The sequence below is a fragment of the Manacus candei genome, unplaced genomic scaffold (assembly GCF_025592945.1).
Source record: "Manacus candei isolate 608988 ecotype Guabito, Panama unplaced genomic scaffold, ASM2559294v1 h1tg000007l, whole genome shotgun sequence".
NCBI lineage: Eukaryota > Metazoa > Chordata > Aves > Passeriformes > Pipridae > Manacus > Manacus candei.
In genome coordinates this window covers 5,541,047-5,568,743 of record NW_026138055.1, presented here as the reverse complement: position 1 = coordinate 5,568,743, position 27,697 = coordinate 5,541,047, and the positions used below count along the sequence as shown (strand labels likewise).

The window sequence follows — 27,697 nt, the reverse complement described above, 5'->3', positions numbered from 1 at the left end:
TCCAGTACTCAGTGGAGAAAAGTCAACATTTCATCTGCAACTCATTGCTCCAAAATGGACATCTAAAATAGGTCAGATGATTCACACTAATTTCCTGTTTCTTCCCATTGACAATAAAGGAAACACAAACATGTGGTGGGAAGAATATCACTCCAAGTATCTTCATTAGACTAGCTCCAAAAATGTTTTTTTTTATAGCTGATTGCTAAATCAAACAGCCAAGTCAACACAAGATCCTAATGGAGACAGGTTCAAGTAAACCCAGTTGGCTTTCAGTTGTCTTGCGTGAACTACAGAGCTTTGCCTCAGTAGGATTTTATATTAACAACATAAATATATTCCAGTGATAAAATAGCCTTTCATGTACCCTGTTGTGGTTGCATGGTCTGGATCATAGGTCTAAAATGGTCTCAGGTATATTTCAAAGATAATAATAATAATAATAATAATAATAAATGGACAAGAGGTTTCAAATTATCACCACGTATTAGTTCTCAGAAAGCTCTCACCCCAGTGGTGAAGAGTACATGGGGAAATTCAGCACCAAATTCAAACCTAAAGGACATGTCTACAACTGAGTTTGGGCTTCCATTATGCTCAATGGAGAAGGAGTCAATACAGGCAATAGAGATTGGAACTCACTTGCCTAAACATAGGTATCTAATTTAGAGTGACCTGAATCTAATTTAGAGTGACACTAAGCTCTGTTGGCTGTAGAAAATCACTCTCCAAATGAGGAATTTGGCCACCACCTCCAATGCAGTCATGACAAAAAGAAGTCACCTAAAATTAGGTAATTGCTGTTGAATCTCATCCACTGGAAACTGCCCACTTGGTTGCCCAGTAATAACATCCTTACCTGGTCCATATCCTGACAGGATACAGTGGGATGAGATGCCCCATGTCCTGGACCACTAGGACTGTTATGTCAGGAGTTAATCATAGAATCATAGAATCATTTGGGGTGGAAAATACCTCTGAGATCATTGAGTGCAATCATTAACCCAGCACTGCCAAGCCCCCCACTAAACCATGTCCCCAAGTGCCACATCTTCATGTCTTTTAAATTGCTCCAGGGATGGTGACTCCACCACTGCCCTGGGCAGCCTGTTCCAATAACTGATAACCCATTTAATAAAGAAATTTCCCCTGATATCCAAACTAAACTTCCCCTGGTGCAACTTGAGGCCATTTCTTCTTGTCCTATCACTTGTTACTTGGGAAAAGAGACCAACTACCACCTGGCTACAACCTCCTGTCAGGGAATTGTAGAGAATGATAAGGTTCTCCCTGATCCTCCTTTTCTCCAGACTGAGCCCCCCCCAGCTCCCTCAGCTGCTCCTCATCAGACTTGTGCCCCAGACCCTTCCCCAGCTCTGTTGGCCTTCTCTGGATATACTCCAGCACCTCATATTAAGATTAAAAAACAAACAAACAACAAAATAAACTTTGAACTAATAATTTTATTTTAAAGCAAAGTTTTTCTCTATATATTTATTCTAAAGCAACACTTTTATAAATGGGAAAAAAAGGTTTTGTACTTGTGGGTTTGCTCATACTGAGAATGAAAATATACTGTGAAACTTTGACTTTTACCATGAAATGGAAATGCTGAGTTTCACGTAGCTCAAGTAAATTTGGTAAAGCCTTGCAAAGATGAACTGTACAACATCTTGAGCACAACCAAACTCATAAAGTGGCTCCACAAGAGGACATGTAAGTACCACTGCCAGTCTTTGTTGTGTCAGTCTGATCCCCTCCCACCAGATGTTTCTTGGATGATAGTCCAGACAAACCAACATAAAGCTTCTCATGAAATTACCCCAAACATAATAGAGCCCTTGCATATTTGAAAAGCTCTATTCAGAAACACAGCTTCTTACTTGGCACTTACCCTCAAAATATTCTTCACTGTCAGCAGCTATTAAAAACAAGAATAACAATGGCTATTTCTATAATAGCTCTGTTTTGAAATCTCAGAGCACTTTGTGAACTTAACAGATCTATCTGAGCTGTACGGACTCACATCAACTATTAGGGAATGCAGCTCTGTTTGGGGCAAGAATTGGACTTCTGTTCTCAAAAACTCTATAAAGAAATACAGATAAGCATGAAGACAGATTTATGAAAGCGGGGATACCTTCCACTATACCAAGTTTCTGGTCCAAACTGGCCTTAACCACTTCCAGGGATGGGGCAGCCACAGTTTCTCTGGGAAACTCGTGCCAGTGCCTCCCCACCCTCACAGTAAAAATCTAAATATAAAGCCTTTTGACTGCTAAATCACCCTCATAATCATCCTACTCTAATGAGCATTCCATACCATTTGGTGAATGCCTCCATCACTTCCAGCATACTGTGTAATTGTCACTTGTGCCAGGCAAAATGATGGAAAAGAAAGATTATTTTGTACTTGCATTAATTCACTTGAAACTAGATTTAGTACTCTGCAACATGCAGAGGAAAATCAATTCTGGAGAGAATTTTAGTATCACATAAAATGCCACTCGTGTTTTTCACATTATTAAAAGAATAACTTAAAGTATTTTAGGACGGAATAATCTAAGCTGGAAGGAAAATACAAAAATAGGCTAGGAGAGACATGACCTGTTTAACCAGGGAAAACGTTGCAAACACAAAAAGCTTTGGCTACTCCTTTTCCATAATTTTTCATCATTTTCAGTCTTGTCAGCATGAATAATACCGTTGATTTTTGCTATGATTGCAGAATACAAAACAAAGTTGAAAAACAGTTGAAAGACCATTTCTCTCTTTTGCTTTCAATTGAAACACCCTTTCCAAATGCAGACAAGTAATGAAGCTGACTAAGACTCCACAGAACATACCTGATCAGCATATAGTCCAGATTTTGAGGCAACTTTTTAAGAAATATTTTTAAACAATAAAAAAGAAGTTACTTGCATGTTATAGCAACCCTGTTTCTAGATGAGGTTGTCACCTGATTTAGCAAGGAAACAAATCTTCTCTGGTCATTCCTTCTGTTTGTTTCTCTGTCTTGCTCTTTGTCCTGGGAAATTGTCCCTGGCTCATGGTAACAAACTGCACCTGGAAATTGTTCAGGAGAGTTTTAGTTTGCCTGGATCCAAGCCAGAGTAACCTGGTCAAGTGGCAGGTGTCTCTGCCCATGGCAGGGGGTTGGAACGAAATGATCTTTAAGATGCCTTCCAAACCAAACCATTCCATGATTCTATGATAAGCCAGGTCAGTACCTTGTTGACTACAGATGGATTGAGTTCTCCTGCCTTGTGCAGGTGTCTGCTGCTGTTTAATTTGTTGGTGTAGCCTGGTAGAGACAGAGAGATGGATGGATGGATAATATCCAAATGGCAACTGGGATCTAGCCATCCAATTTTGGAGGGTGAGAGAAATTCACAATAGGGCATGACCAGATCACACCAAAAGGGCTCCAGCCAGCAAAAAAGCCCCACCACACAGAATCATAAAATCCTAGAATGGTTTGGGTTGAAGTGACCTTAAAGATCATCTCATCTTTGTCTTTCATATCAAAAAGGCACGAGAGAACTGCCCATCCCTGGAATTGTTCAAGGCCAAGTTGGATGGGCTTTGGAGCAACCTGGCATAGTGGAAGGTGTCCCTGCTCATGGCAGAGGGGTTGGAATCAATGACCTTTAAAAGGTCCCTTCCATCTCAAACTGTTCCGTGATTCTATGAAGAGAAAAAGAGCAAATTCAGTAGAATGGACCATGCTCAATTCACCAGAGAAAAGGCTCTGTATTTCCAGGTTTTCCTGAGTTCTACCTTGTAATAGTTGTCTCCTGATTTAGGGAAATGCTGTGTATGTCAATAAATCAAACTCTGTTTCCAGTACTGAGAGCTGAAAACACATAAGAGCACTGCTCTGTTCTCTTAAAGCAATGTGAAGAGCTTGAAACACTTTGCAAACAGGAGGGATTTTCACAAACCTGCAGAAAAAAATCAGGAATAGAAATCAAACTTCCTGGCTCCTGTGCCCTAACCATAAGACTGAATTTCTTCTCTAGTCTTACAGCTTCATCAAGTTCAAGGTGAACTTAGTGACAAGGAGTTCTGCTTGGAGCAGAAAGTATTGGAACACAGAGTGGGCTGGGACTTGGTGTCTCTCAATCCCCAGCTCCATCTCTCTGTGGGTGTTTGGTGTTAGAAGGCTCTGTCCCTAAGTGGTGCTCAGCTCTTTGTCCTCACTGATGTGTTTTCTCCTCTTCCCTCTGGAACAGACTTCAGTGGAGCTGTTTGCAAAAAAAGGAGGGTGGAGGGGGAAAGGTCAATGGCTTCATGAAAAAGAATAAAAAACAACAACCCATCAGGTCTTACAGTAAAAGAAGCCAGTTAGTAAGTCTTGGTTTGTTACTGCAACATCCTGGCTCTTACGAAGCTCTCAGTTGCTGTAGCTCCTCACAGTCCTAACACAGCCGAAACTGTGCTGACAAACCCTTTTGGAGATATTTCCCTCTTTACATTACCTGCTCAGGTAATTAATGACTTCATTTCTGACTTGTCCAGCCTTTTTTCTATGCTTTTCCAGCTGGATTTGTATTCAGCTACCACCTCTCCTGCTCTTATTGCCAGACCATAGCTGCTCTTACATTATTTTCCCAGGAATAATTCTCTGACTTTCCCTGGCTTAAAAGTGACATTATCTTTTATCCCTGGACTTTCAGGTTTTTTGTTCAAGTAAGAGATATTTCCAGCTTGATTTTTTGTTATGTGCTCTGGCTGGCAAACTGAAGGATATTGATACAAGATATTATGAAATTACTGTCACAAGCCCTTCCAACCCACAGCATTAGATGCATGAGGATAAAAAACACTGCTTTAGCAGCAACCTAAAGTCATTGCACTCTCAAATTACACATTTTAGGTCAATATCTTATGTTAGTTGAGGTAAATCTGTGCAACTATTCTGGCCACAAAGATGTCCAAAATCCATGCTTCAAATAATTACATTTTATTGGGGTTGCTTCAATTTCTCATAATGTCCAATATTTCACAGAATCACAGAATGGTTTGAGTTTGTGGAAGGGACATCTTCCACTAGACCAGGTTGCTCCAAGCCCCATCCAACCTGGCCTTGAACACCTCCAGGGGGCAGCCACAGCTTCTCTGGGCAATTTGTGCCAGGGCCTCGCCACCCTCACAGGGAAGGATTTCTTCCTAATACCCAATCTAAATCTACTCTCTTTCAGCTTAAAGCCATTCCCCCTTGTCCTATTCCTTACAAAAATCTTAGCACAACTCTTGTTGCATGTTAGAGTGCGGGCATAAGCACTGTTGCAGACAGACTCTTCTCACTCCAATGCAAGTTGAATTTGCAGAAGGTAGTTTTGTGTAATGGGCTTGTAAAGGCAGCTGCAACCTTCCCCACACCCACTTTTCATGGCCACATTTATTCCTCGGCCATTGCATGATCACTTTGATCACTGGATGATGGCATCATGAAGAACTAGAGTGAGAGTTATAGTTTGTTCCTTTATGAAAAAGAGTGAAAATAGTTTCAAGGGAAAAGACTTGGCATTTACAGCTTTCTAAAGACTATGCAGAGTTTTGCAGGTTTTCTAGTGAAGGAGCTATCTTTTTTTTCAAAGTTCATGCTTTTAAAAAAAAGAAAGAATGGAAGCAGATATTAATCTCCTTTCAGTGAGAATATATGAACAACTAAAATGAGCTGGGGGTGTTTATACTGGAGAAGAGCAGGCTCAGGGAGACCTTCTCACTCTCTACAACCACCTGGCAGGAGGTTGTAGCGAGGTGGGGGTCGTTTTTTTCTCCCAAGTAACAAATGATAGGACAAGACGAAACGGCCACAGGGGAGGTTTAGATTGGATATTAGGAAATATTTCTTCACAGAAAGGGTTATGAAGCACTGGAACAGGCTGCCCAGGGAAGTGGTGGAGTCACCATTCCTGAATGATTGAAAAACATGTGCTCAGAGACATGGTTTAGTGGTGGACCTGACAGTATTAGGTTAATGACTGGACTAAGTGACCTTAGAGGTCTTTTCCAACCTGAACAATTCAGTGATTTTAAGATTCACAATGGGTTTCTTGCAATTTAGTATCTTTACAACAGCTGGGGGCTTTTTTGCATTTTGAAAGTCACCCATGGAATGGGAACAACAAATGTGTGGAATATGATCTTCCCATTAGCTTTGATAATTACAACTGAAGTTATATGCTTTCCCTCCTCAATTTCTACTTGAAACTCAGATCTTCTCTACTTCCTCTTCCGACAACAGACTGGACCAGTCGAACAGGGGCAGGATTACTGAGATCCGTCCAGTATTTCAGGTTGTTCCACTGCAGAGCCTGTGGCTGCAGAGCCATCTTGTGGAGGCGGCTCAGACGGGTCTGCCAGGACGAGACTTTTTTACTTTTTTTTTTTTTTTTTTTTTTTTTTTTTTTTTTTTTTTACATGCTACAGCTTGATCTGGCAGGAAGAAGTCTAGGCAAGACATCCTGCCCACCCAGCATCTGCTTCACCCACCCTGGAGTATCAACAAGTCCTCTAACTCTGTAGAGATTCCCAAATTCCCTGAGAGCTGAAACACAGAAGCCAATATTTCTCTCATAATTTCCTAATTTAATACTCCCAGCCTGGAGGGTTTTGACAATGCTCCTGTCACGAGGTTTTGCACTTCTACTTGAAAATATAAGGATGCCATCTGAATTTCACACACTGAACAAATGTGCCTACAAATGGGTGCAGCTCCATGTATGCCAGGTACAAGGTTCTGAAATTAAGGCACGTAATTAGTTCTTTAGAAGTTTTTTTGGGGGGGGAAGAAGACAGGAATAGGGGAAATTCCTCTCACTGGAATGGCTAAACATGCCACCCCTTCTGGAGATACCACTACTGAGTACAGGGTCTGGAAAACGAGAGCTGGGAATCCTATAGCAGCGCAGGATGTGGGATCACAATTGGGGGATTATAAAATACTGCCAGGACCAGGCTGCTGAGAGCAGGGGGTCCATGGGCTGACAGGACAAGGACCTTGCTAGGCAGGGTCTGTCATCTCTTGTCTTCAACTCTGGTCTCCACAGTTCAAGGAAGACAAGGAGTCACTGCAGAGGGTCCAGTGGAGACCATGAAGACGATGAGGGGTCTGGAACACCTCTCTTATGAGGAAAGACTGCAGGAGCTGGGCCTAGTTAGTCTGGAGAAGAGAAGACTGAGAGGGGACCTCATCAATACATATAAATATCTCCAAGGCAGGTGCCAAAAGGATGGTGCCAGACTCTCTTCAGACTCCCTTCAGCGACAGGATGAGGAGCAATGGCCATAAAGTAAAATACAAGAAGTTCCATCTCAACAAGAGGAAGATTTTCTTTACCTTGAGGGTGACAGAGCACTGGAACAGCCTGCCTAGAGATTTTGTGTGTTTTCCCTCTCTGGAGACATTCCAAATGCACCTGGGTGCATTTCCATGTCACCTGCTCCAGGTGACTCTGCCCCAGCAGGGTGTTGGACTGGATGATCTCAAGAGCTCCCTTCCAACCACAACTCACAGAATCAGACAAGCAAAGAATCACAGAACGGTTTGTGTTGGAAAGAACCTTAAAAATCATCTCATTCCAACCACCCTCGTGTGGGCAGCGACAGTCTACATATATAGAGAATTTATATATGCATATACCTACATATTTGCACATGTAAATGTGTCTGTATGCAGATTTATGTATTTCCCACTCTCACCCTTTCAGCCTGATCGGCCAAGGGGAGGGAACAGGATGAAGCCTATAGTGCTGTTTGTGTTTCTACGAATTTTGTGACTTCTGCCTGTGACTATTCTATGATTCTGTCAGCCCCTAGTGGAGGATGACCGTATTGTGAGAACTATTCCGATCTTAAGACTCTTAATGATTCTGAAATCTACTTTTGCAGAAGGAGAAATAACAATTAAAATTGCCTAAAACGGGAATAGGTTTCGCAGAGCTTTTGAAACCCCCAACCCAGGGCGCATGTAAGGGGTAAGTTAAATTCAGCTTCAGACCAATAAAAGCACGTTTAAAACTGAGCTTTAAGCCACATTTAAAAGCCCCAGCACTGGGGCAAGACGCCCCCCCATAAAGGGGCGGGGCCACTCCTCAGGCCACGCCCCCCGTTCCGTCCAATCAAGAGGCGGTGTCCTGGCGTCCCCTGGCCTGTTCCCCGCCGCGCACGCGCGCGGGGGTGGAGGTTGGATTTTAGCGCGGATCGGGACGGGCCGGGAGATGCCGGGGATTGCAGAGGCGGAGGGGGACAGCGGTAGGTGCCCGATGCCCCGGCAGGGACCCAGCGTGGCTCCCGCGGGGGATGAGGAGCCCGAGTGACCGGAGAGAGCGGGGAAGGTTGAGGGAGTGAAAGTGCGCGGGGCCTGCTGGTGCTTGCGCATGCGCACTGGGCATAGAAGGGTGGGTGGCTTGGGGTTTCCTGGGAATTGCGTTGATTGTCTGTCTCTGCCCGCAGGGCCTGACGTGTTTCAGATCGTGCTGCCAATCACTGTCTTGGTGCTCAGCGATGAGGATTTTCTCCAGGGTGATGCTGAGGAGCAGGACGTGTCCGTTCCCGAGGTGGAGCAGGATTTTAACTTAAACAACAGCGTTTGCCTGAAAGATGTTGTGGCACCTTCAAACGACTGTAGCAGTGTAGGCAGCTGGGATGAAAACAAGACTATTTCAAATGAAGATAGTTGTGTTAAATACTCTGAAGAGAAGTGGCTTGTTGAGGGTGTGTGCAACGCATCAAAATCATCTTTAAGTGATGGGTGTGGTGCAGGCCTGGAGAAATGTGGCCAAAATTGCACGTTACCTACATCGCCTTACGAAACAGAGATAAACAAAACCAGTGGTGGAAAAGAATGTGATGGTGGCTTTCAGAAGATTCCTCCTCTCCTCTCTGCTGGCAGAGAAGTCAGAGATGATACCAGCCCATTGATGTTGCCAGCGGTGCCCAAAAAAGAAGAAGAACCTGGCAGTGTTACAGGTGTTCTTTGTGGTGGCAGTCCAGAGGGACAACCAGAAATCCACAAGGAGATGGAGCCAGTTGCTGTAATGGAAGGTAACTTGTTTAATAAGATTAGTGCAAGAGTTTAAGAAATCTGGTAAATCTCAAGTTTTTGAAACAGGAAAGTGTATAAAACAATATCAAACCCATTTATTTTAGAGTAAGCATTTAAAATTAGATTAATATCATGTTCAGCAGAAGGAGAATATTGGCCGGAATAGGCTTAGTTCTTTCACACAATTGTGAAAAGTCGTGAAAGTACAAGAAGTTAGTACTGTTTCACTCTACTACAGTGACCAAAGGGGTGGCCTTTCATCAGGGAAAAGGTTCTGAAAATAAAAAAGTTGAAAAAGGATCATATTTGTGAGAATGGAGCCCTAGCAAAGTTTGATGATAGTATTTTGATACGAATCCTGGCATGAGCCAGTTTTGTTAAAAAACTGTAGGGAATGCAGTGTTGTCCTGCGAAATTCAGCTTTGAGTGAAAAGAGAAAGTGGAAAGGAGGTGGCTTTTCACTTGGAGCAGCATTTAAATGTTGGGGGCAAAGGGGAACATGAAGAGAGGCATTAGTAAAAAAAGTGGATATAGGGAAATACTAAGGAAGCAGAAGAGTGCCAAGCAAGTCATTAGGCAATTTGGGATTATTACAAACAATTAATAATGAACATTTGTGATTGTATGAAATGTCATACATGAGACTTTTTATATCTTCCTGTAGATCCTGATTCTTCAAAGAATGATAACGAAGCTGATACTGAAGCTGATAACAGAAAAACAAGCAAATTTGAAGATGAACATGGCTTAGAGGAAGAAGAGAAATTTACCTATAATTGTTCTGATCCATTTCTTAATGGAGGTTCTCCTACTTCTAAAGAACTTCCAAAAGATGTAGGGAAACCTGAGGTGAATGTTTCCACTTCTGCTGAATCAAATACTACTGGAGAGCATATTTATAAGACATTAACACCATTTCCTAGAAAAAGATACCGGCAACAAAAGGTTGTTTCTTCTCATGCAATACAAAAAGAATTTCAAAGCCAGCAAGAAGGTTTAGTGTGGCAGAGTAATACTTTGACCCTCTCACCCCTTTCTAAAACATCTCGTTCTACAAATAAGCATGAAAGATTGAATTTCAAGTGCAGGTTTTGCAGCTCTGTGTATAAATGCAGTGCACACCTAAAGAAACACATTTATTCAGCTCACAAAGATGAGAAAATACATAAATGCTGCTTTTGTAGAAGAACCTTTTTCTTCTTTTTCAACCTTAAGAATCACCTTAAATTGCATAAAAAAATTACCAGGTTGCAAAAGGCAAGAAAAAACAGAACAAATGCAAGAAAAGGGAGGCAGAGAGGATCTGAAGAAGGGACATCTGAGACCAAGAAAAGAGAACATAAATATGAGAAATTTTTTGTTAAAATTGAAAGGGACTTGACACCTCTGTGTGTGCCAGTTAGTTTTTCCTGCAGAATGTGTTTCTTTGCTTCATCAAATCCAAGGAGTTTTATTCATCACATGAAGGGCCATAAAGAGAGACCACCATACCAGTGCCCTCAGTGTGACTACTCCTGCACTACCTTTTCCTGCCTGCTAACTCACATGTACTGGCATGCTGGGTATAAGCTGTACCAGTGCAGATTCTGCAGCTTCTTTTCATTATATTTTGCAAGCATGGTGAGGCACAGCTCCATCCACACAGGGGCTAAACCATGTTCCTGGGAGTTCTGCCAGTCAGCTTTCAGCAGCAGCTTGGAGTTAAAGAGACACAGGAGGCTCCACACAGGGACAGAAACGTGCCAAGGGCAGGAACTTGACTGTGGAAGTGGAAGAAAAAGAACTCGAAGACATTTAAAGAATTATTCATGTGATGAATGTAACCTGGTGTTTTACGCTAAAGGAGATCTCAGCTTGCACAAGAAATTTCATGAACAGTTCGAGGCTAATGGTTATACAGATCAGAGCAATAAATACCACAAAATAGGCAAAGCTGAGAGTGATTCTCAGGGCCACGTTTCTCTCTTTGGTAGAGAAAATGATTGTCTCAGTGGGGCAATGCTGGCTTCAGAAGTAGACTGTGAGCAAGCAGGTGATATGCAGGGCAGTAAAAAAATGCGCTCTGGAAAGAAATTCCCTGGAAACAGTCTTGGAAGCAACAGCCTGGCTATTACTGGGAATAGATCAGAAGTCACTCGGACTTCACACAAAATGGATGCTGTCCTTTACAAAGAGGAACCTCTCTTCAAGTCAGAGGCCTCTCATTCACAAGTGCAAGATGACAGTGCATACCATAACTTTGTGGAAAACTCAAAGGATTCATGTTCTTCCACTTTAAATACATTCAGAACATACATGTGCCAACACTGCAGTTATGCTACTGATGTTCAAAACAACTTCAGGCTGCACCTAAAGATACATACAGATGAAAGACCATTTGTATGTAAAGATTGCAATAAGACATTTAAAACATCAAACCGTTTGCAGAAACACAGCCTCCTTCATGTAAAGAATGAACAGGAGTTGGGCAGTTGCCTCTATGTAGAGAAGTGTTTGGAAAATCTTGAATTGCATCGTGAAATTCACGGAGGCACGTGTCCAGAAAGGGATTTTGGTTCCTCAGGAGGTTCAAACAGCTCCTTGCTTGGTTCAAAAGTCTTTGGAGTACAGCCAGATGTTCAGAGGGACAGGAAAAACGATTTGCTAGCACAAAGTCAGCCACCATTCTACCAGTGTGCAGAGTGCAGGTACAGTACTTACAGTTTAAGCAACCTTGAACTCCACGTAAGAACTCACACGGGTGAGAAACCTTACAGCTGCACTGTTTGCCAGATGAAGTTTCGTACTTCCAGCCACCTGAAGAGACACAGAGTGACACATTTTAACACAGAGCATTTCAAATGCAGGAACTGTGACTACTCCACAAACCAATGGCTGGCCCTGAAACGTCACCTGGCTTTGCACTCCGGCGAGGGAAGCTCATCTCTGGGCACAGCTCATCTCTGCGATCACAAGGAGCTCCCTGTGAAAACGTACCGGTGTGAGGAGTGTGGCTACTGCACGGCCCACAACGGGAACATGAAGCCCCACCTGCGGATCCACAGCGGGGAGAGGCCGTTCAAGTGTGGGCAGTGTGCCCTGGCCTTCCGCACCTCCAGCCACCTCAAGCGCCACCTGCTGACTCACTCGAGGCTGCGCTGCAGGAGGTGTAAATACTCCACGCTGGATAAACGGGCTTTCCAAAAGCACACAAAAACACACAGAAAAAAGTACACCTGCGAGAGGTGTAATGTGGCACTGTCTACCCAGAAACTGCTGGAAAAGCACAAGCGGCAGCACAAGGATGGGATATAAGGTTGGGAGTTGGAACTTGGTTCTAGAGTGGTTTGTGTGTTCAGTTGGCACTTGGTTCTAGAGTGGTTTGTGTGTTCAGGACAAGGGCTGGTAAGGGATGCATCCAGCATTTTGGTCCAGAGAGTGAAACTTGGAGGACTGGTTTGCTCCAGGTTTTTCAGAGAGGTTCAATTCTAGCACAGGGTGTGCTAAAGATCTTGGAGACACTTCTTCATGCCTGAGTAACTGCTTAATACCATGAGTCCTGTTAGGATTTGGCCATCACTTTAAACAGTTACTCTGTGCCACTTATTTTCTTGTAAAAAAATTAATAAAAATCTCTTTTCTAACTGAAAGAATGCTTAAAGGGAGGGAAAGAAGTACATGTTATATAAAAATTATTAGTGCATCTGGAGGCTTAATGCTACCTCCCATCTGCTGAAAGTTGCCTCCCAGGTTCTTTTGCAATACTTGTAAGAGAAGAAAAAAAGTCTCTCACAAAACTATGGAAACAAAATATTCATGTCATCACTGCATAACTGTGATATGAAGATGTTTTCTATATGTTTATAAAAGGTTTATTAGGCAGTTTCCTTGTTTGTAGTTTTGATAATTTTGTGAGCAGTCCGACAGGAAGGGTAATGTCCTGAATAATTTATTTTATGATACTGAGAATCCTTAAATTAATCTTCAGTTTTATGTTAGTGTCTAATGTTAATAACTGTGGTAGAAAATGCCTTACCTTTTCTCATGCTGGTAGTTACTGTGTTGTTTGTTACAACAGATGAGGTAATTTTCAAATAACTTCTGTTATTTTGAGCACCTGCTGATAATTGTGAATGCTGTTTAGTTACATTGAAAACCTTAGGAATGTCTTGAACTGCTTAAATTTATTTTAAGAACTTAACTGTTCATCTAAAATACCATGTAAGAGCCACCTGCACCAAACAGTTGGTACAGAGTATGGTGAAGGCAAGTGGGTGCTGCTTCCAGTTTCTATTTATATCTAGACAAATCTTTGGTTGTTTTACAGTTACAGAGTTCTAGAAACCTTGAGTGGACATCACTGACTGTGTTAAGTGGTTTTGATAACAATGTTTTACTCTCTTGTGTGAGGAAAGACAACAGCAAAGGGCTGGTGTGAACTGTCCCCTGATGTTACAGCTCAGTCCATGAAGAAGCAGAATAAACCTGTAGCTTAATTTAGAGAATGTAAACATGGCACTCGTGGTGCTTTTCTACTGCTCCTAAAATGTGTGCTTTTCTGTAGAAATACAGGTAATGTCTTGCAGAGGGTTTCTGGTAAAGCAGGAGGGAGGTTGGATATTGAAAAGCCATTACATCATCCTGGGCAACCAGCTCTGGGTGGCCCTGCCTGAGCAAGGGCTTGGACCAGATGTTCTCCAGAATTCCTGCAGCCATTCTGTGATTTGGAACACGATTTTTCAAGAGTGGACTGAAACTCATGAATAGATGCGTGGATTTAAGGCCAGATCAGCAAAGGTATTCAAGTGATCTGGTTCTTTGCAGCTGAGGTAAAGTCAGAAAACTGCCTGAACCATGGTGGTTACAGATGTTTGTAGTACAAGCTGGGAAGTCACCATTTGGGAATGAATCATTCAGATCTTGGAACGACTGAGGCAACCACCTGATACAGTTGTGAGAAGAATGTTATCCTGTATGAAGAAAGAAAAGCATTTCTGGGAAATATTAACAGTTACACAAATTTGGAGGCATTTTTACCTGCGTTACTGTACAATTCTGATGGCTTACTTGAAGAAAAATTCCAAAGAACAGGTACGAAGAAGAAACAAAACCAACGAAGAAATTGTAAGCCTTTATATCAGATGAGACTAGGAAAGCTAAATCTGGTAGAGTTTAAAAGTGTGGTGTACAGTGATAAAGAAGGGAGCCCAGTTTATAGGGATAATTTAATTTCAGTAAATTTTTACAAGAGTTGGTGAACATCAGTTTCTTCAAGATGTAAGAATAAGATATTTTCAGATGGAGCTTGACAATTTTGTGAAAGTATTCCAGGTTGTTGCTTCTAATAAACAGTTTTTTGACTTCTGACATTCTCCTCTGTTCTTTATACACTGGACTGCATTTTGGGGATTCAAAGGTATTCTCAGTCTGCCAAGTCAGTGAAATTTAAAAGTAGAGGCCTACTCAGATAAGACATGGGCTGTTCTTGGTAATTATTTTGGTAGCTAAAAGTGTAATACTTTTTATTCCTGCGTACTTTAAACAAAAGCCTTTCCTAAATCATATTAAGACGTTTCCTATTTCAACCAAAAAACTTTGCTTTATTTTCTCTTTGAACATATCCTGAATAGAGACAAACAGCTTGAGCACAAGGGTGTCATTTTAGCTGCTGTGCATCTTCTAAATAAGTGAATAAAAGTTAAAGAGGGGGTGAAGTCAGTGAATATAGGTCAGACCTCTGTGGTGTGGTGGTGCATCCTCCCTCTCAGGCCACACTCTGAACTCAGAAATGCTCCTTAGGCCTCAGCCTTGAACAGCACCTGGGCTCAGCTCCTCTTAAGTTTATCAGAAACACTGTCTGCTCCTGGGGACTAGTGCTGTCTAATGAGCTCCTGGGTTTTAACAGCCTTGGAAAGTTATTTTTGATGCCTGAATAATAACCCAAGTGGAACAATATTTTTGTTACTAAACTCCCAAAGTTACTGACCTGAATTGCAACCAGGCTGGAAAATCAGTGTGACCAAAGCCAACTCTCTTGTGACCCTACAAGCAGTGGTCCTAAGGGGGACCCTTGGAGCTCTCCTGGCCCACAACAGGCTGTGACCAGCACCTCCCTGTGAGCAGGATACCTCTCAGAGCCAGTGAACTCTCAGGTTTGCTGTACTTGAAGGATCACTGCCAAACAATGACAACAGATCCTGAGCTCATACCCCCACTCCTCAAGGCTCAACCCTTAGCCCATTGAGAAGATGCAAAGGCATCCAATGTGAGTATGTCTCTGAACTGGAGGGGAAATTTTCACAGGTATACCTTTTACACACTCCTTTAGGTCTGTGTGTGTGTGTGAATATGCCTTAGCAAATGTGCTACGAATGTTTTTCTCCTAGATTCCTAAGAACTTTAGACTTGTAAATAAGATAGGCCTGTGAGTTACTGTTCTGCCTATAGTAAATTCTACATGAATCTTTTGTTAAATTGTTTAAATTAAGTTATTGATTAAGTGCTGTTAAACCTTCAGGCCTAAACCACTGGTCAAGCCTGGGGTTAAGTTTGGCAGCACGGTCCCCTCTGAACCTTGTGACTCAACAGGATGGTCTCACTTATTCCTTTTTATTGTTACCCTTTCCCATCCTTACCCTTTTTTTTATTTTGTCCCCAGCATCCACATCCATAACTTTTGGTTGATTTAGTTTTATATTGATTGATTGATTTTAGATATTCAGATTTCTCTTTCTGTGCTTTAACCACAGAATAAGTAGTAGTGTGAACATTGCCAGCTTTTATCTTTATATTAAATCTGTTGCTGATGCCTTTGCCAGTGATACTTTGAGTGACCTAAAGGACTCATTTGTGACAAACTGGTGTGGTTGGCAGGAGATATCACTGACTACTTACAAAAGGATGGAGTAAGTCCAAATCCTCAGTCCTCAGACGGATGGGCTCAGGGTAACTGGCATGATTGGAAGGGTGTGGAGGAACATTTAAAAGCAGCTGGGTATAAAGTCTGGGAAAGACTGCAATAAAAAGACATGTGGTTAACCACCAGCGAAATTTACCTACAACAGAAGGAAATTAGACAATTTGGGGTTTACTTTATTGAACATTATTATGTGCTGCTGCCTCAGTGTCCATTTGGGCTACATGGAATGGTTTGGGTTGGAAGGGACCTTAAAGACCATCCAGTTCCAACCCCCATGGCAGGGACACCTTCCGCTATCCCAGGTTGCTTCGAGCCCCATCCAGCCAGTCCTTGAACACTTCCAGGGATGGGGCAGCCACAGCTTCTCTGGGCAACCTGTGCCAGGGCCTCACCACCCTCACAGGGACGAACTCCTTCCGTACATAAATGCACGGGTTGTTTCCTCAAATTAACAAAACACACTATAAAGACGACATTACGGAAACCTGATTTCCTTCCTGCCGTTCCTGTCCTTCCTTATTTGAGTCCCTTGGGGAAATGTGAAGGAATTCTAAGCAAACCCCCTTTAGTCCCCCGGCGTCGCCCGGGCCCCTCTGCCGGGCGCTCCTCCGGCCGCTAGGGGGCGCCAGCGCGGAGAGCCCCTCAGGGAGCGGAGGGTGTTGCGCATGCGCGGAGCCGCCAGATCCGCTTCCCTGGGAGAGCAGTGGCCCCGCTTTCCTGGAAAAGCCGTCGGTTCTTCTTCCCTGGAAAACTCGCCGACCCCGCTCCCTGCTTCCCTGGCAGATCAGTCAGCCCCGCTTCCCTCGCCCTCGGCACCCCCTCCGGCGCTGAGGGCGCCTGCGCGCGGTCCGGGCCGGTCCCGCTGAAGCGAGCGGTGCTCCCGTCCCCTCTCCGCTTTCTCGCTCCAGGGGCTCGTCTCCCCCTCCCTTCGCCGCCAAGATGCCGCGGATTATGATTAAAGGCGGCGTGTGGCGGAACACCGAGGTAGGACTCGGCGGGGTTTGTTTAATGCCTTGTTTCCCCCCTCAGGGCCCGGGGGGAGCCCTCCCTGGTGCGCAGGCGCGGGGGAAGTGGGGGGGAGTCGTGTTGCGCTTGCGCGGGAGGCTCAGGTTTTAGGGTGTCTTTGGGAGATTGGGATTTGCTGGGTCCTGCTGGATCCCGCTGGGTCCTGCTGGATCCCGCTGGGTCCTGCTGGATCCCGCTGGGTCCGGGCATACGGAGGGTTTGGGGGCTGCAGGAGCGAGTCCAGAGAAGGGCAGCGCAGCTGGGAAAGGGTCTGGAGCACAAATCCAATAAGGAGCGGCTGGGGGGCTTGGCCTGGAGGAAGGGAGCCTCGGGGAGATCTTATTGCTCTCTGCAGCTCCCTTAAGGGAGGTTGTAGCCAGGTGGAGGTCGGGCTCTACTCTCAGGGAGCTAGCGATAGGACAAGAGGGCACAGTCTTAAGCTATGCCGGGGGAGGTTTAGGTTGGGCATTGGGGGGAAATTCTTCACAGAAAATGTGATTAGACATTGAAAGGGGCTGCCCAGGGCAGTGGTGGAGTCACCATCCCTGGAGGTGTTCACGGAAGGACTGGACGTGGCTCTTAGTGCCTAGTCTAGTTGACAAGGTGGTGTTCAGCCATAGGTTGGACTCCATGATCTCAGAGGCCTTTTCCAGCCTAATTGATCCTGTGATCCCGTGGCTCTGTTGGACTGCATTTCCCAGCAGCCTGTGCCTCCCTCCTCACCTGCTGCGTCAGTGGGTGAAGGTCACATTGATGTTTCTCCTGAGGGCTGCAGATTAGGAAACTCAGCCATGTGTGTGTTGTGTCCTTTCCTCCAGGGAAACCATCCCCACAGCCCTGGAGGGAAAGGATGAACCCTACTATGCTCCAAGATGTCCCTCTCACAGGCTTGTACTGCATAGTCAGGTTTCTTATGCTCTAGGGGAATGAGGCAGCAGGAATCTCTTGCATTTGGAGATCTTTCCAAATGTGAAAATGGCAGAGTCACAGAATTTTTTGGGTTGGAAAAGACCTTTAAGATCACCCAGTCCGACTGTCAACCCCGCACTACCACCACGGTCACCATTAAACCATGTCCTCAAGTGCCACATCCACCTGTTTTTTTAACAGTTCAGGAATGGTAACTCCACCACTGCCCTGGGCAGCCTGCTCCAATCCTTTTTAACCCTTTCCATGAAAATTATTGTCCTAATAAGTAATCTAAACCTCCACTGGTGCAACTTCAGGCCATTTCCTCTTGTCCTGTCGATGGGTATGGGCTCTTCCTCTGCAGCCCTAAGTGTTCTGTGTGTCGTTCCAAAAAAGAGCAGCCCCCCTTCCCCCCTATTTTTGCTGTCACTTGCTCTCAGAACTACAAGTGGTCATGAAAAGGAAAATTGTAACAGGAGAAATCAAGGATGTGAGTTTTTTTAGAGACAAGTTTAAAGCAAAAGGATGTACCTGGCACTTTAAAACCCAGAACTCTGTCACTGTGTGCTGTGAACACCAGGCATGTGCACAGTTCCAGAAAGCAGTGAAGAAAAAGTAACAGAAGATAAAACGTGCTGTGTTTGCTTTTTAAGCCCTTGTGACATGTCAGTGATGTGCCAGGAGGCAACTGAATTGGGGGTCAGCAGAGGACAGGAAAACCCAGGTTATGTTCACCCCATTCCTATGGCCTTCCATAGCTGATTAATTTTGGTGACTGTGCATTACATAGAATCATAGAATGTCTTGAGTTGAAAAGGACCCAAAAGGATAATCAAGTCCACCTCCTGGCCCTACACGGGACACCACCAACAAACCCACAGTGTGCCTGAGAGCTTTGTTCAAATGTTCCTTGAGCTCTGTCAGGCTTGGTGCCATGACCACTGCCCTGGGCAGCCTGTTCAGAGCCCAAATAGGTTACTGTTTTACCAATTTTTGTGCACCAGAGATAAAATAGGTGCAATTTTTTTAAATTAACATTTTGGTTACACATACAACATTAAAAATACAGCGTGGAACCAGCTGATATCAGGTCATTCATAAAATGACCAGTTACTTGCAAAAAAGCCTGTTAATGTCACCAGTGAGGCTCCTGTGTCCCATAAAGCGCCAAGTAAATTTGGAAAAAAACCAAAGGGAGGGTTTATTATTTATTTCATGACAGTAATTACATGAATTGTTTCCTGTAGCAGCTGGAGCCAGAGCTGATCATCAAGTCAGAGTTAGAGCTGCTCTGGGAAGTGTCTGTGAGACAGTGCCTGTCCTTGATGACAAACATGTGCACAGTGCAGCTGAGCACACTGAGCACAGCTACCCTCCCTGAACACTCACTGGATATGGAACAGGAGCATCTGTGGCTGATGAGACTGCAGGAACAGTTTTGATTTTAAAATACCACTTGATTTAAAATACCGCTTTCTCTGAGTAAACCGGAAATACTGAACCCATTTATCTGTGAGGAAGGGAGAGAGGGATTGATGGATGAACTGACAGACACTTGATAGACTTCTGGCTTTTGATCAAATCTCAGTGCACACTTTGACTTAGGTGAACAACATGACTCCCAAGCTGCATCCATTACATTTTCACTCCATTTGAATTAAGATATGAAATAAGGAGATAATTTTATGGTATTATTTGAAACAAGCCACCCAGAGGTATCATCAATTCTACTTTTTTTTTTTTTTGCAATTGCGATGCAGACAAAAACTGCCCTTCCTCTTTGTTGCTGTCCTTCAAGGAAGGCATACAGAGCCTTTAAAAACTAGTGCATTAGAGAGCATTGAATTTTGGAAGTTCTGTTGGATATATGAAGTGTTTGGAACACTAATCATATGTCTTTTTCATTTAATCTTTATTGATTTCATTGGCCTTCAAAATACAAATCCGTATTCATCTTGAGAATAAAATGTGGGAAAGAAGCAGCAGTGCTGTGCTGTTTCCACTGGGTCACCTCTTAGATGAAATACACTGTGTTCTCCTTTGGTTGAGCTCACATTTTCTGTTTTGCAAGTTTTTGTGATCCATAACAGTGTTTATTTATTTTTCTTTTAAGGATGAAATTCTGAAAGCAGCTGTTATGAAATATGGCAAAAACCAGTGGTCTCGTATTGCTTCGTTATTGCACAGGAAATCAGCAAAGCAGTGCAAAGCCAGATGGTGAGTGAGAGGTGCCATGTCTGGAATATAAGGTTCATAATTAGTGGAAGTTTAGACATTACCACAGACTAATTTATGTCCTCAGAGCAACAACAGATTAAAAAATGTTTAATTTTATTGTGGGTGTTTTGAATTCTTATTGTTTGAAAATAGTTGAACAAAAGTAGCCAGATGTTTTCTTTGCCAGTGACTGCACTGTTACCAAATGCAGGATCACTTAAAATTATATACTTAAAATTTTTTTCCCTGTATTGAAACATTTTTTAATCAGTGGGTATTGCCAAGGAAATAAAATTGCAAGATATTAATCTCTTTTACATATAATTTTCTAATTTCTTGTAATAGGAGTTTGGCTTGAGACTAAATGTTTAGAAATTGCACTGTGAAATTTAATTTTTTATAAAAAATAGGAGCTTAAAACTAATTCAAATACATACAGTATGAGTCTGTTTGAAATTCAGACTTAGTTTGTCGAGTACTGAACTGCACATATTTATTATAATACTTCTTATAAAGGTAACAGTACTCGAACAGTTGAGCATTAGTAAGATAATTGTTGAAGGCTCCAGACCAAACAAATCTACCATTTCTGGTATCTTTGATTGTTGCAATCTTTAATTTTCTTTTTCAGGATTAATTTTGTGACTCCTCACTTTTCCGGAGTAGAGTCAAGGAAAGGAAGAAGAGGCAATATTTGTATGAAAAATGCTTGATAAATAATACATTTTAGAGCTCAAATACGTATGTCATAAAAACACTTGAAGACAAATCAGTGGGTAACTTGGATCTGTCATCCTTAATTTTTTCCCTTTTTCCAGGTATGAGTGGCTGGACCCGAGCATCAAAAAGACAGAGTGGTCCCGGGAAGAGGAGGAGAAGCTGCTGCACTTGGCCAAGCTGATGCCAACCCAGTGGAGAACCATTGCCCCCATTATTGGGAGAACTGCTGCCCAGTGCTTGGAGCACTATGAATTTCTCCTGTGAGTTTCTCTTTGGCCAGAGGTGCAGATACCTAGAAAATCTGTGGAGTTTGCTGTAGGGATGGTGTGGAATTATGGTAGTTTCAAGTTGACTGAGTCCTTTTGTAAGGAAATCTTTAAGGATTGTTTCTTTTCACTCACTGTGTCTGGCTTGAAAGAAGAAGCTCCTGGAACCAGGAGAGCAGGCTGGAATAGAGATAGGTGTATATTTTCTTGCTCCTGGTCATCCTGGCTTAGAGGAGTGTCAAGACTGATGCTTTTATTAGGCTTCCATTTCAGGTTTATTTGGGTAGTTTTTGGCTGGCTGATCAGCAAGAGTGGATGTGTAAGAGAGGAAAAAAAAAGAGACATCTCTGTATGAGAAGAGAAGGAAAGTGCTATTTTCCTTTGTGACTTTTGGTAATTCTGGTGAGATTGGTTGAGTATAAAAGCGTAATGGGAAACTTGATATTTTGTTTTGTCACACTGCTTGAATTCATGGTTTTATTGTTAAAGATTACCTGAGGAGATTTCTCTTACAAGCTGTATCATTATTGTATTTTATGTAATATTTTAATGTTCTAGTATGTTGGTTTCTTCTCGTGTCTGATTTAAGATTATGTCACTGTACCACACTCATGAATTGTATAAGAAATGTATTGTCCACAGTACAATTACAGATTACTTTTTTATAGTCAGTCTTTGGGGACATATATTATTATTATTGGAACAGATATTATTATGAGCCTGGGGCAAACAAAGAACCAGTGGTGAAATACCTACAATGTGTTTTTAGGGACAAAGCTGCTCAGAGAGACAACGAGGAAGAAACTGCTGATGATCCTCGGAAGCTGAAACCTGGAGAAATCGACCCAAACCCAGAAACCAAACCAGCCAGGCCAGATCCCATTGACATGGATGAAGGTGGGTTAGGAGTTTGTTTACTGTTTTTGACAGAAATCTGATCTCTTTCATTTTCCTATTTACTCAGCCTCTGTACCCTGGTTTCTTCTGTCTTTTTTTTCTCCGTCCCCTGATCATTAATTTTCTTACAGGTTTTGTCTTATTTCTGTATCTGGCCAGTCAATTATACTTTTCCAGTTTTCTTTTCTTAGTGTGTTCTGCCTCCTTATCTCTCATCTTCATCTCTTACAATGACTGACTGACCTTTGCTTTGACAACTGCTCTGCTTGTTTGCATTCAAAGTTGTGTATATTTGTCTTTTCCCATCAGCTCACACCTCTCAGATGAATCCATGCTGAAGCACTGGAAAACTACATGACTTTTTCTTTGCCTTGCACATAACAGTGTTAAACTAACTGTTTACTAACTGTTAAACTGTTTTTTGTTAAACTAACAAATGACTATTTCTATAATTCCATGAATGGAATAGTTTTAAACAGTCACAGGTTCACAAATACGATGCTCTTCTGGATGAAAATGCAATTAACAAGTTCTCAATATAATACTCTTAGATAAAGATGTAAATGAAATTTTTCTTCCATTAATGTGGTCAGTTTGCCTCTTTATGTAAATATTTTGATTTGCTGTAGGTATTAGTTGAATTATTTTCAACATTAGGCTTTTTTCTTAAAGTCTTCATTTCATCTGGCCAATGATTTAGTAAATATATTGGGGCAACTTGAAGAAAACTAGTTTAGTGATGATGCAGAACGCCTGTGAAAATATTGATTCATTCAGCTTTTAAAAGATTGTTTTATGATCTCAAAGTCACTTTTTTCCTTGCCCTCATCTTGTAAGTGCAAAGTCATATCTGTGTTTATCTGTGCTGTTGTAGATGAGCTTGAAATGCTGTCTGAAGCCAGAGCACGTCTGGCCAATACCCAAGGAAAAAAGGCCAAGAGGAAAGCCAGGGAGAAGCAGCTGGAAGAAGCTAGGTAAACTTTTGTTTGGTTTCATAAACTGGGACTGCTTTTCTTCCCCCTGCACTTTAAACCATATGGTGTTACTGTTCCTTTAGACGTCTTGCTGCTCTCCAGAAAAGACGAGAACTTCGGGCTGCTGGGATTGAGATCCAGAAGAAAAGGAAAAAGAAGAGAGGGGTGGATTACAATGCAGAAATTCCATTCGAAAAGAAACCTGCCCCTGGTTTTTATGATACATCAGAGGAAAACTACCAGTCCCTGGATGCAGATTTCAGGAGGTTACGTCAGCAAGACCTGGATGGAGAATTAAGATCGTAAGTGTGGGTTATACTAAGGAGGGAATGGTAAATATGAAAAAAACCAACTTATATATGTGTGTGTTAAGTGTGTATATATATATACTTATATATTTATATATATTAATTAGTGGGCAGGAAATGTGTTTTCCATGGGACAGATATTAGTGCAGGTTGATTCTACCTATTCAGTCTCCTGTATTTTTATCTTTCCAAAGGGTCCAGTTCACCTTTTATCTATAATCACCTTTTATCTATAATCACCTTTTATCTTTCTACTAGTTTACCCTTTGTCTATGAGAACAAAGTTCCTCATGCATGTTCTTCCTCTTTAAATGGAAATGTTTTTTGAGGTTTGTTTTCTTTTAGCAGTTCATTTGCTTGTGTATTTACAGTCCTCTGTCTAAGTACTAGCCTTATTGAGATTGCTTACAGGAGTAGATTTTGCTTGTAGTATTACTTTTGATGGAATTGGTTTTAAGTTGAAGGTCCTTAACTGCTTAATTTCTTCCCATCCCCCCAAAAATCCCCAAGCATGCAGCTGAGAAGTTAAATGGATCACGAGCAGTATGGTACAGATTTAATTCTACAGTTGCATTTCCCACTGCTTCTGCCAACTGCTTTTTGCTGAGAGTCAGTCCAGTGCCTTGTACAGTTTGGTTTATTAACTTGTGAACTGATTTTTCTGTATGGCTCTTAATTCAGAAGGTCGGGCTGGAGCTTCAAACTGAAGCTTATAATTTCATAGTCTACCTCCACTGCTATTTGAAGAAAATACCATTTTTGCTAAATACTCAAGAGAAATTGGTTCCCATATCCCACAGAAAGTGTTCATCTTCCCTTAGCTGTTGCTGGAGAAAAAGAGACTGTTCACATCTCCTTATTTTTACTGTCGCAGTTCTTGGTCTGACATTTTCTTCTTGCTCCAGTGACCCTGTTGACTGTAGTTGAAGCAGCCTAAGAGCTGAACCTGTTGGGTGATTCTCCAATTTTGAAGGAGGTTCTGCTGCAAGATCTGCAGATCACATCTAATTACCCCTCAAGGTGCTTCACTCTTCCTGCAGCACATATCCAACTTTTGATTAGGGTGCTCTTTGCTTGTTTGGTTTACTTTGTAGCTGTTCTGTGTGTTCTGAGATGATTCTGTTGTCCACATGACAGGGAGAGGGAGGGAAGAGAGCGCAAAAAGGACAAGCAACATATGAAACGGAAAAAAGAGTCAGACTTGCCCTCAGCTATTCTGCAGACGAGTGGAGTGTCAGAATTTACCAAAAAAAGAAGTAAACTCGTGCTTCCAGCTCCTCAGGTGAGGTGTTCATTGATAATAAACAATTTATAAGTTGTGCCAAACGATGATTTCTGTTTTACCAAGTGGGGTTGTATCCTATCTCACTGTGCCTTGGGATTTTCTCTTTTAAAGATCTCTGATACCGAACTTGAAGAAGTTGTAAAAGTTGGCCAGGCCAGTGAGATTGCCCGCCAGACTGCTGAGGAATCTGGAATTACAAACTCAGCTTCCAGCACTCTTCTCTCTGAATATAATGTGACCAACAACAGCATAGCACTGAGGACTCCCAAAACTCCGGCAGCACAGGACAGGATCCTACAGGTAGAGCATCAGTGTACAGAAGGAGTTCTTAGTTTTAGAGCAGTGGTTGACTGAAGGTGTAAGTACCAGAGAAACATTCCTTAGACTGTTCAAATACTGGGATTTGAACTGACACATGATCTCCAGGACACACTGAAGGGCACAGAAGTAGATCCTCTGCTACCTGATCAGTTGTCACTTATGTTTCAAAGCACTACCATACTTTTCCCTTTAATCATGTATTGCCTGAAGCTTTTAACCATTCTCCTAGTGTCTTCTATAATTTCCCTTTCTCGGGTGTCTCTCCGTGTTGAATATATATTTATGAGTTCACGTCCTTCAAACAGTGTATTTTGTGTTCAGCTTTTATTTCAGTTAACAAGTAATTAACTGCAACAATATTTTACTAGCACTTGATTGGCTTAAAACCACTTAAGATAAAGTTTGCCAAAACATTCCTTTGCAACCTCCAAATTATGTTTGTGTTACACTAATTGTGTGAGTGCCTGGATTTTTTCAGAAACCAGTAGTGTTGGATATTATTTTGTTGAGTGGAGGGAAATGGCTAAATGGAATCAGTGTGGCTGGTGTGTAAAATAAACAAAATTCCACCCCAAAAATCCCACCTCAAAACAAAAACCACCCCAAAACCCATAATGGGCTGTATTTCAGCAGTTTCTTGATAGGAGAAAAGGGAAGGTTCCTGACTTTACAGATAATGACCTAAGTCTCTATGCAGTATTTGCAGGAATGGTCATATTCACCTTCAAATGGAGTATTCTGATCCAAATTTATATCACAGTATTGTGCATATATGCACAGCTCTCTAGATGGATTAGTGTTCTGGGAAGATAATTGCTATTTGCAGTAGTATAATTTCCTCAACTCATTTTCAGAGTGACTTAATTCTTCATTGTAACAAGGAAAAAGAAAATAAATATTAGGAGGATATTCATTAGAACCCAAATTGGGTCATGGACCAAAAATCTGAATAGTGACCATCTCTTGGACCATTCTCTTTGAAATGCAGCTTGGGTAACTTCATCAAATTTGGATTTCAGAGTGTAAGTATACTCTTCCCTCTGAAAATCAGATTCCTTGGGATGACTGGAGTATTCAGTCACTAATAAATCTTTTAGATCTATAGAGTCTGGCAAACTGAAAGAAGTTGAAACAATAAGTAACCCACTCATTTTTGCAGCTCCAGTTTATAATATATTTTACTGGAAATGAAGATTCAAATCCCTTTCAGTGTTCGTAAATATCAGTGTATGGGTGTTAAAGTTTTGAACTTTTAAACATTTTCCACAAACTGATGTTCAAATGACTCTTCAGCTTTTTTTACTGCTACTGAACCTGTTAAACATGTATAGCAGAGTGTGACTGTGAATGTTGTAGTCAAACACTGCATGTGTTTCTGTTACGCAGGAAGCCCAGAATCTGATGGCTCTCACCAATGTGGATACCCCCCTGAAAGGAGGTCTGAATACTCCTTTGCATGAAAGTGACTTTTCAGGGGTAACACCACAAAAACAGGTTGTTCAGACTCCAAATACTGTGCTTTCCACACCTTTCAGGTAAACAGACTCCTTTTCTGATGGGTGCTTGGGTGGGTGTGTATCTGTTTGGAGGTGGGTGGACAGAGCAGATTTTGATGTGTGAGGTAATAGCTCATGATCAGTCCTTCAAAACAGATTTTAATTTGCTTTTATTTCAAGCCCTTGTTGTACAAATTTCTCCTTCTCTGTGTCTTTAGAAAGCTCAGCCATGTCCTCTTCATTTGTATTCATACAGTGTATGGCTCACTGGAGTTTTGGTCCAAAATGTGGCTTTCTGTGGTCTGGAGCAATATAAAATATACTGGAGTAATACAGGAGTATAAATAGTAAGATGGAGAGTCATTCTGTGTGTGGATCCTGGCCTTTCCAAAGTATTACCTCGGAGTCAAAGGTGTGGGAGGTCCCTTAGCCAAACCCACACTGAATTTTTGAAAAGCTGGAGTAAATATTTTATAAGCCATATATATCCAAAATAAAATATTTCTTATATTGCCAGTCTAAATAGTACAGAATTGCTGGTTTAACTCTTACAGTGGGTCCTGAACAAATATATATCCCACAAATGCCAAATACCATAACAGCTAAAACATGTTACACTTGGTACATTTTGTCTGTCAGGTTTTTCCACTTAGGTTCTAATTTTACTTATATCATGCTAGTAGGAAAAGTGGAGAATGAAATAAAAAGGACCTTTATGGCAGCTTTTCCAAAGCAGCTTTATTTTGTTTAGAAGCTGTGTGCAAAAGCCCTGCTCTTTTAATTCAAAGAGCAGCTATGAAGCAATGAATCCTTTTTTTGGAGATCTGTTGATGTCAGCGTGGTGCAGAAAGAATGTAGAATTTGGCCTGGAGTGATCTGGCTGTTCATTTGGGTTATTTTATATTTAAAAATGTAAAGACATTCTGATTTTGTTGTTTGACTGAGATTTTTCTCTGTGGTGGGTTTTTAGCATCTGAAGTTCAGAATTGCACATGTTATTGTGGTGCCCGTGTATCAGCTTGGCTTGCTCCCAGAAATGCTCTGACAGTGGGAAAATCCAAGACCTTGAGCAGAGGGAAAAATAAATCCAACTGTGGAGTGGCACAGGATTCATGTAGTAGGTCATTGGGATAGAGAACCATAGTCCTTCCCAGTCTCAAAGAGAAGCTGAGGCCCACAAAATCTGAGACTTAGTCCATTCTTCCTATTCACAGGTGCTTAGAAGTAATTATTGTAATGTAATTACTCCTTCAAGAGTCAGTGAAAGCAAAGAGGCATCTTGAGGGTGATTCATTCGGCTGTAAGATGGGACAGCTGTTGAGCCAGATGATTCTGGAGTGAATGAG

General features: G+C 42.1%; 2 protein-coding genes and 1 long non-coding RNA gene across 4 annotated transcripts in view; 2 read left to right on the top strand and 1 right to left on the bottom strand.

The window, feature by feature from the left end:
- Nucleotides 1-1,624: 1,624 nt before the first annotated feature.
- On the bottom strand, nucleotides 1,625-16,559 carry LOC127481982 (uncharacterized). The gene is made up of 4 exons (XR_007908392.1): nucleotides 16,439-16,559; nucleotides 15,929-16,047; nucleotides 11,756-11,851; nucleotides 1,625-4,247 (listed from the first exon to the last, which is right to left on the bottom strand). It is a non-coding gene; the product is annotated as an uncharacterized LOC127481982 (long non-coding RNA).
- On the top strand, nucleotides 8,109-14,401 carry LOC127481786 (zinc finger protein 107-like). The gene is made up of 3 exons (XM_051811476.1): nucleotides 8,109-8,262; nucleotides 8,464-9,054; nucleotides 9,720-14,401. The coding sequence occupies exons 1-3, from the start codon at nucleotides 8,229-8,231 to the stop codon at nucleotides 12,347-12,349; spliced, it is 3,255 nt and encodes a 1,084-aa protein (XP_051667436.1). The 5' UTR covers nucleotides 8,109-8,228; the 3' UTR covers nucleotides 12,350-14,401.
- An 83-nt stretch (nucleotides 16,560-16,642) lies between the features above and the next one.
- CDC5L (cell division cycle 5 like) overlaps nucleotides 16,643-27,697 on the top strand; it is a 31,381-nt gene continuing 20,326 nt past the window's right edge. The window contains exons 1-9 of one of the 2 annotated variants that reach the window (XM_051811489.1): nucleotides 16,643-16,937; nucleotides 19,981-20,084; nucleotides 20,903-21,064; nucleotides 21,840-21,967; nucleotides 22,842-22,941; nucleotides 23,025-23,243; nucleotides 24,387-24,531; nucleotides 24,646-24,834; nucleotides 26,242-26,390. In XM_051811489.1, coding sequence (XP_051667449.1) covers nucleotides 16,893-16,937; nucleotides 19,981-20,084; nucleotides 20,903-21,064; nucleotides 21,840-21,967; nucleotides 22,842-22,941; nucleotides 23,025-23,243; nucleotides 24,387-24,531; nucleotides 24,646-24,834; nucleotides 26,242-26,390 — 1,241 coding nt within the window. In that variant the 5' untranslated portion in view covers nucleotides 16,643-16,892. The remainder of the gene's footprint in view (nucleotides 16,938-19,980; nucleotides 20,085-20,902; nucleotides 21,065-21,839; nucleotides 21,968-22,841; nucleotides 22,942-23,024; nucleotides 23,244-24,386; nucleotides 24,532-24,645; nucleotides 24,835-26,241; nucleotides 26,391-27,697) is intronic. The other variant, XM_051811497.1, reaches the window with a different exon arrangement.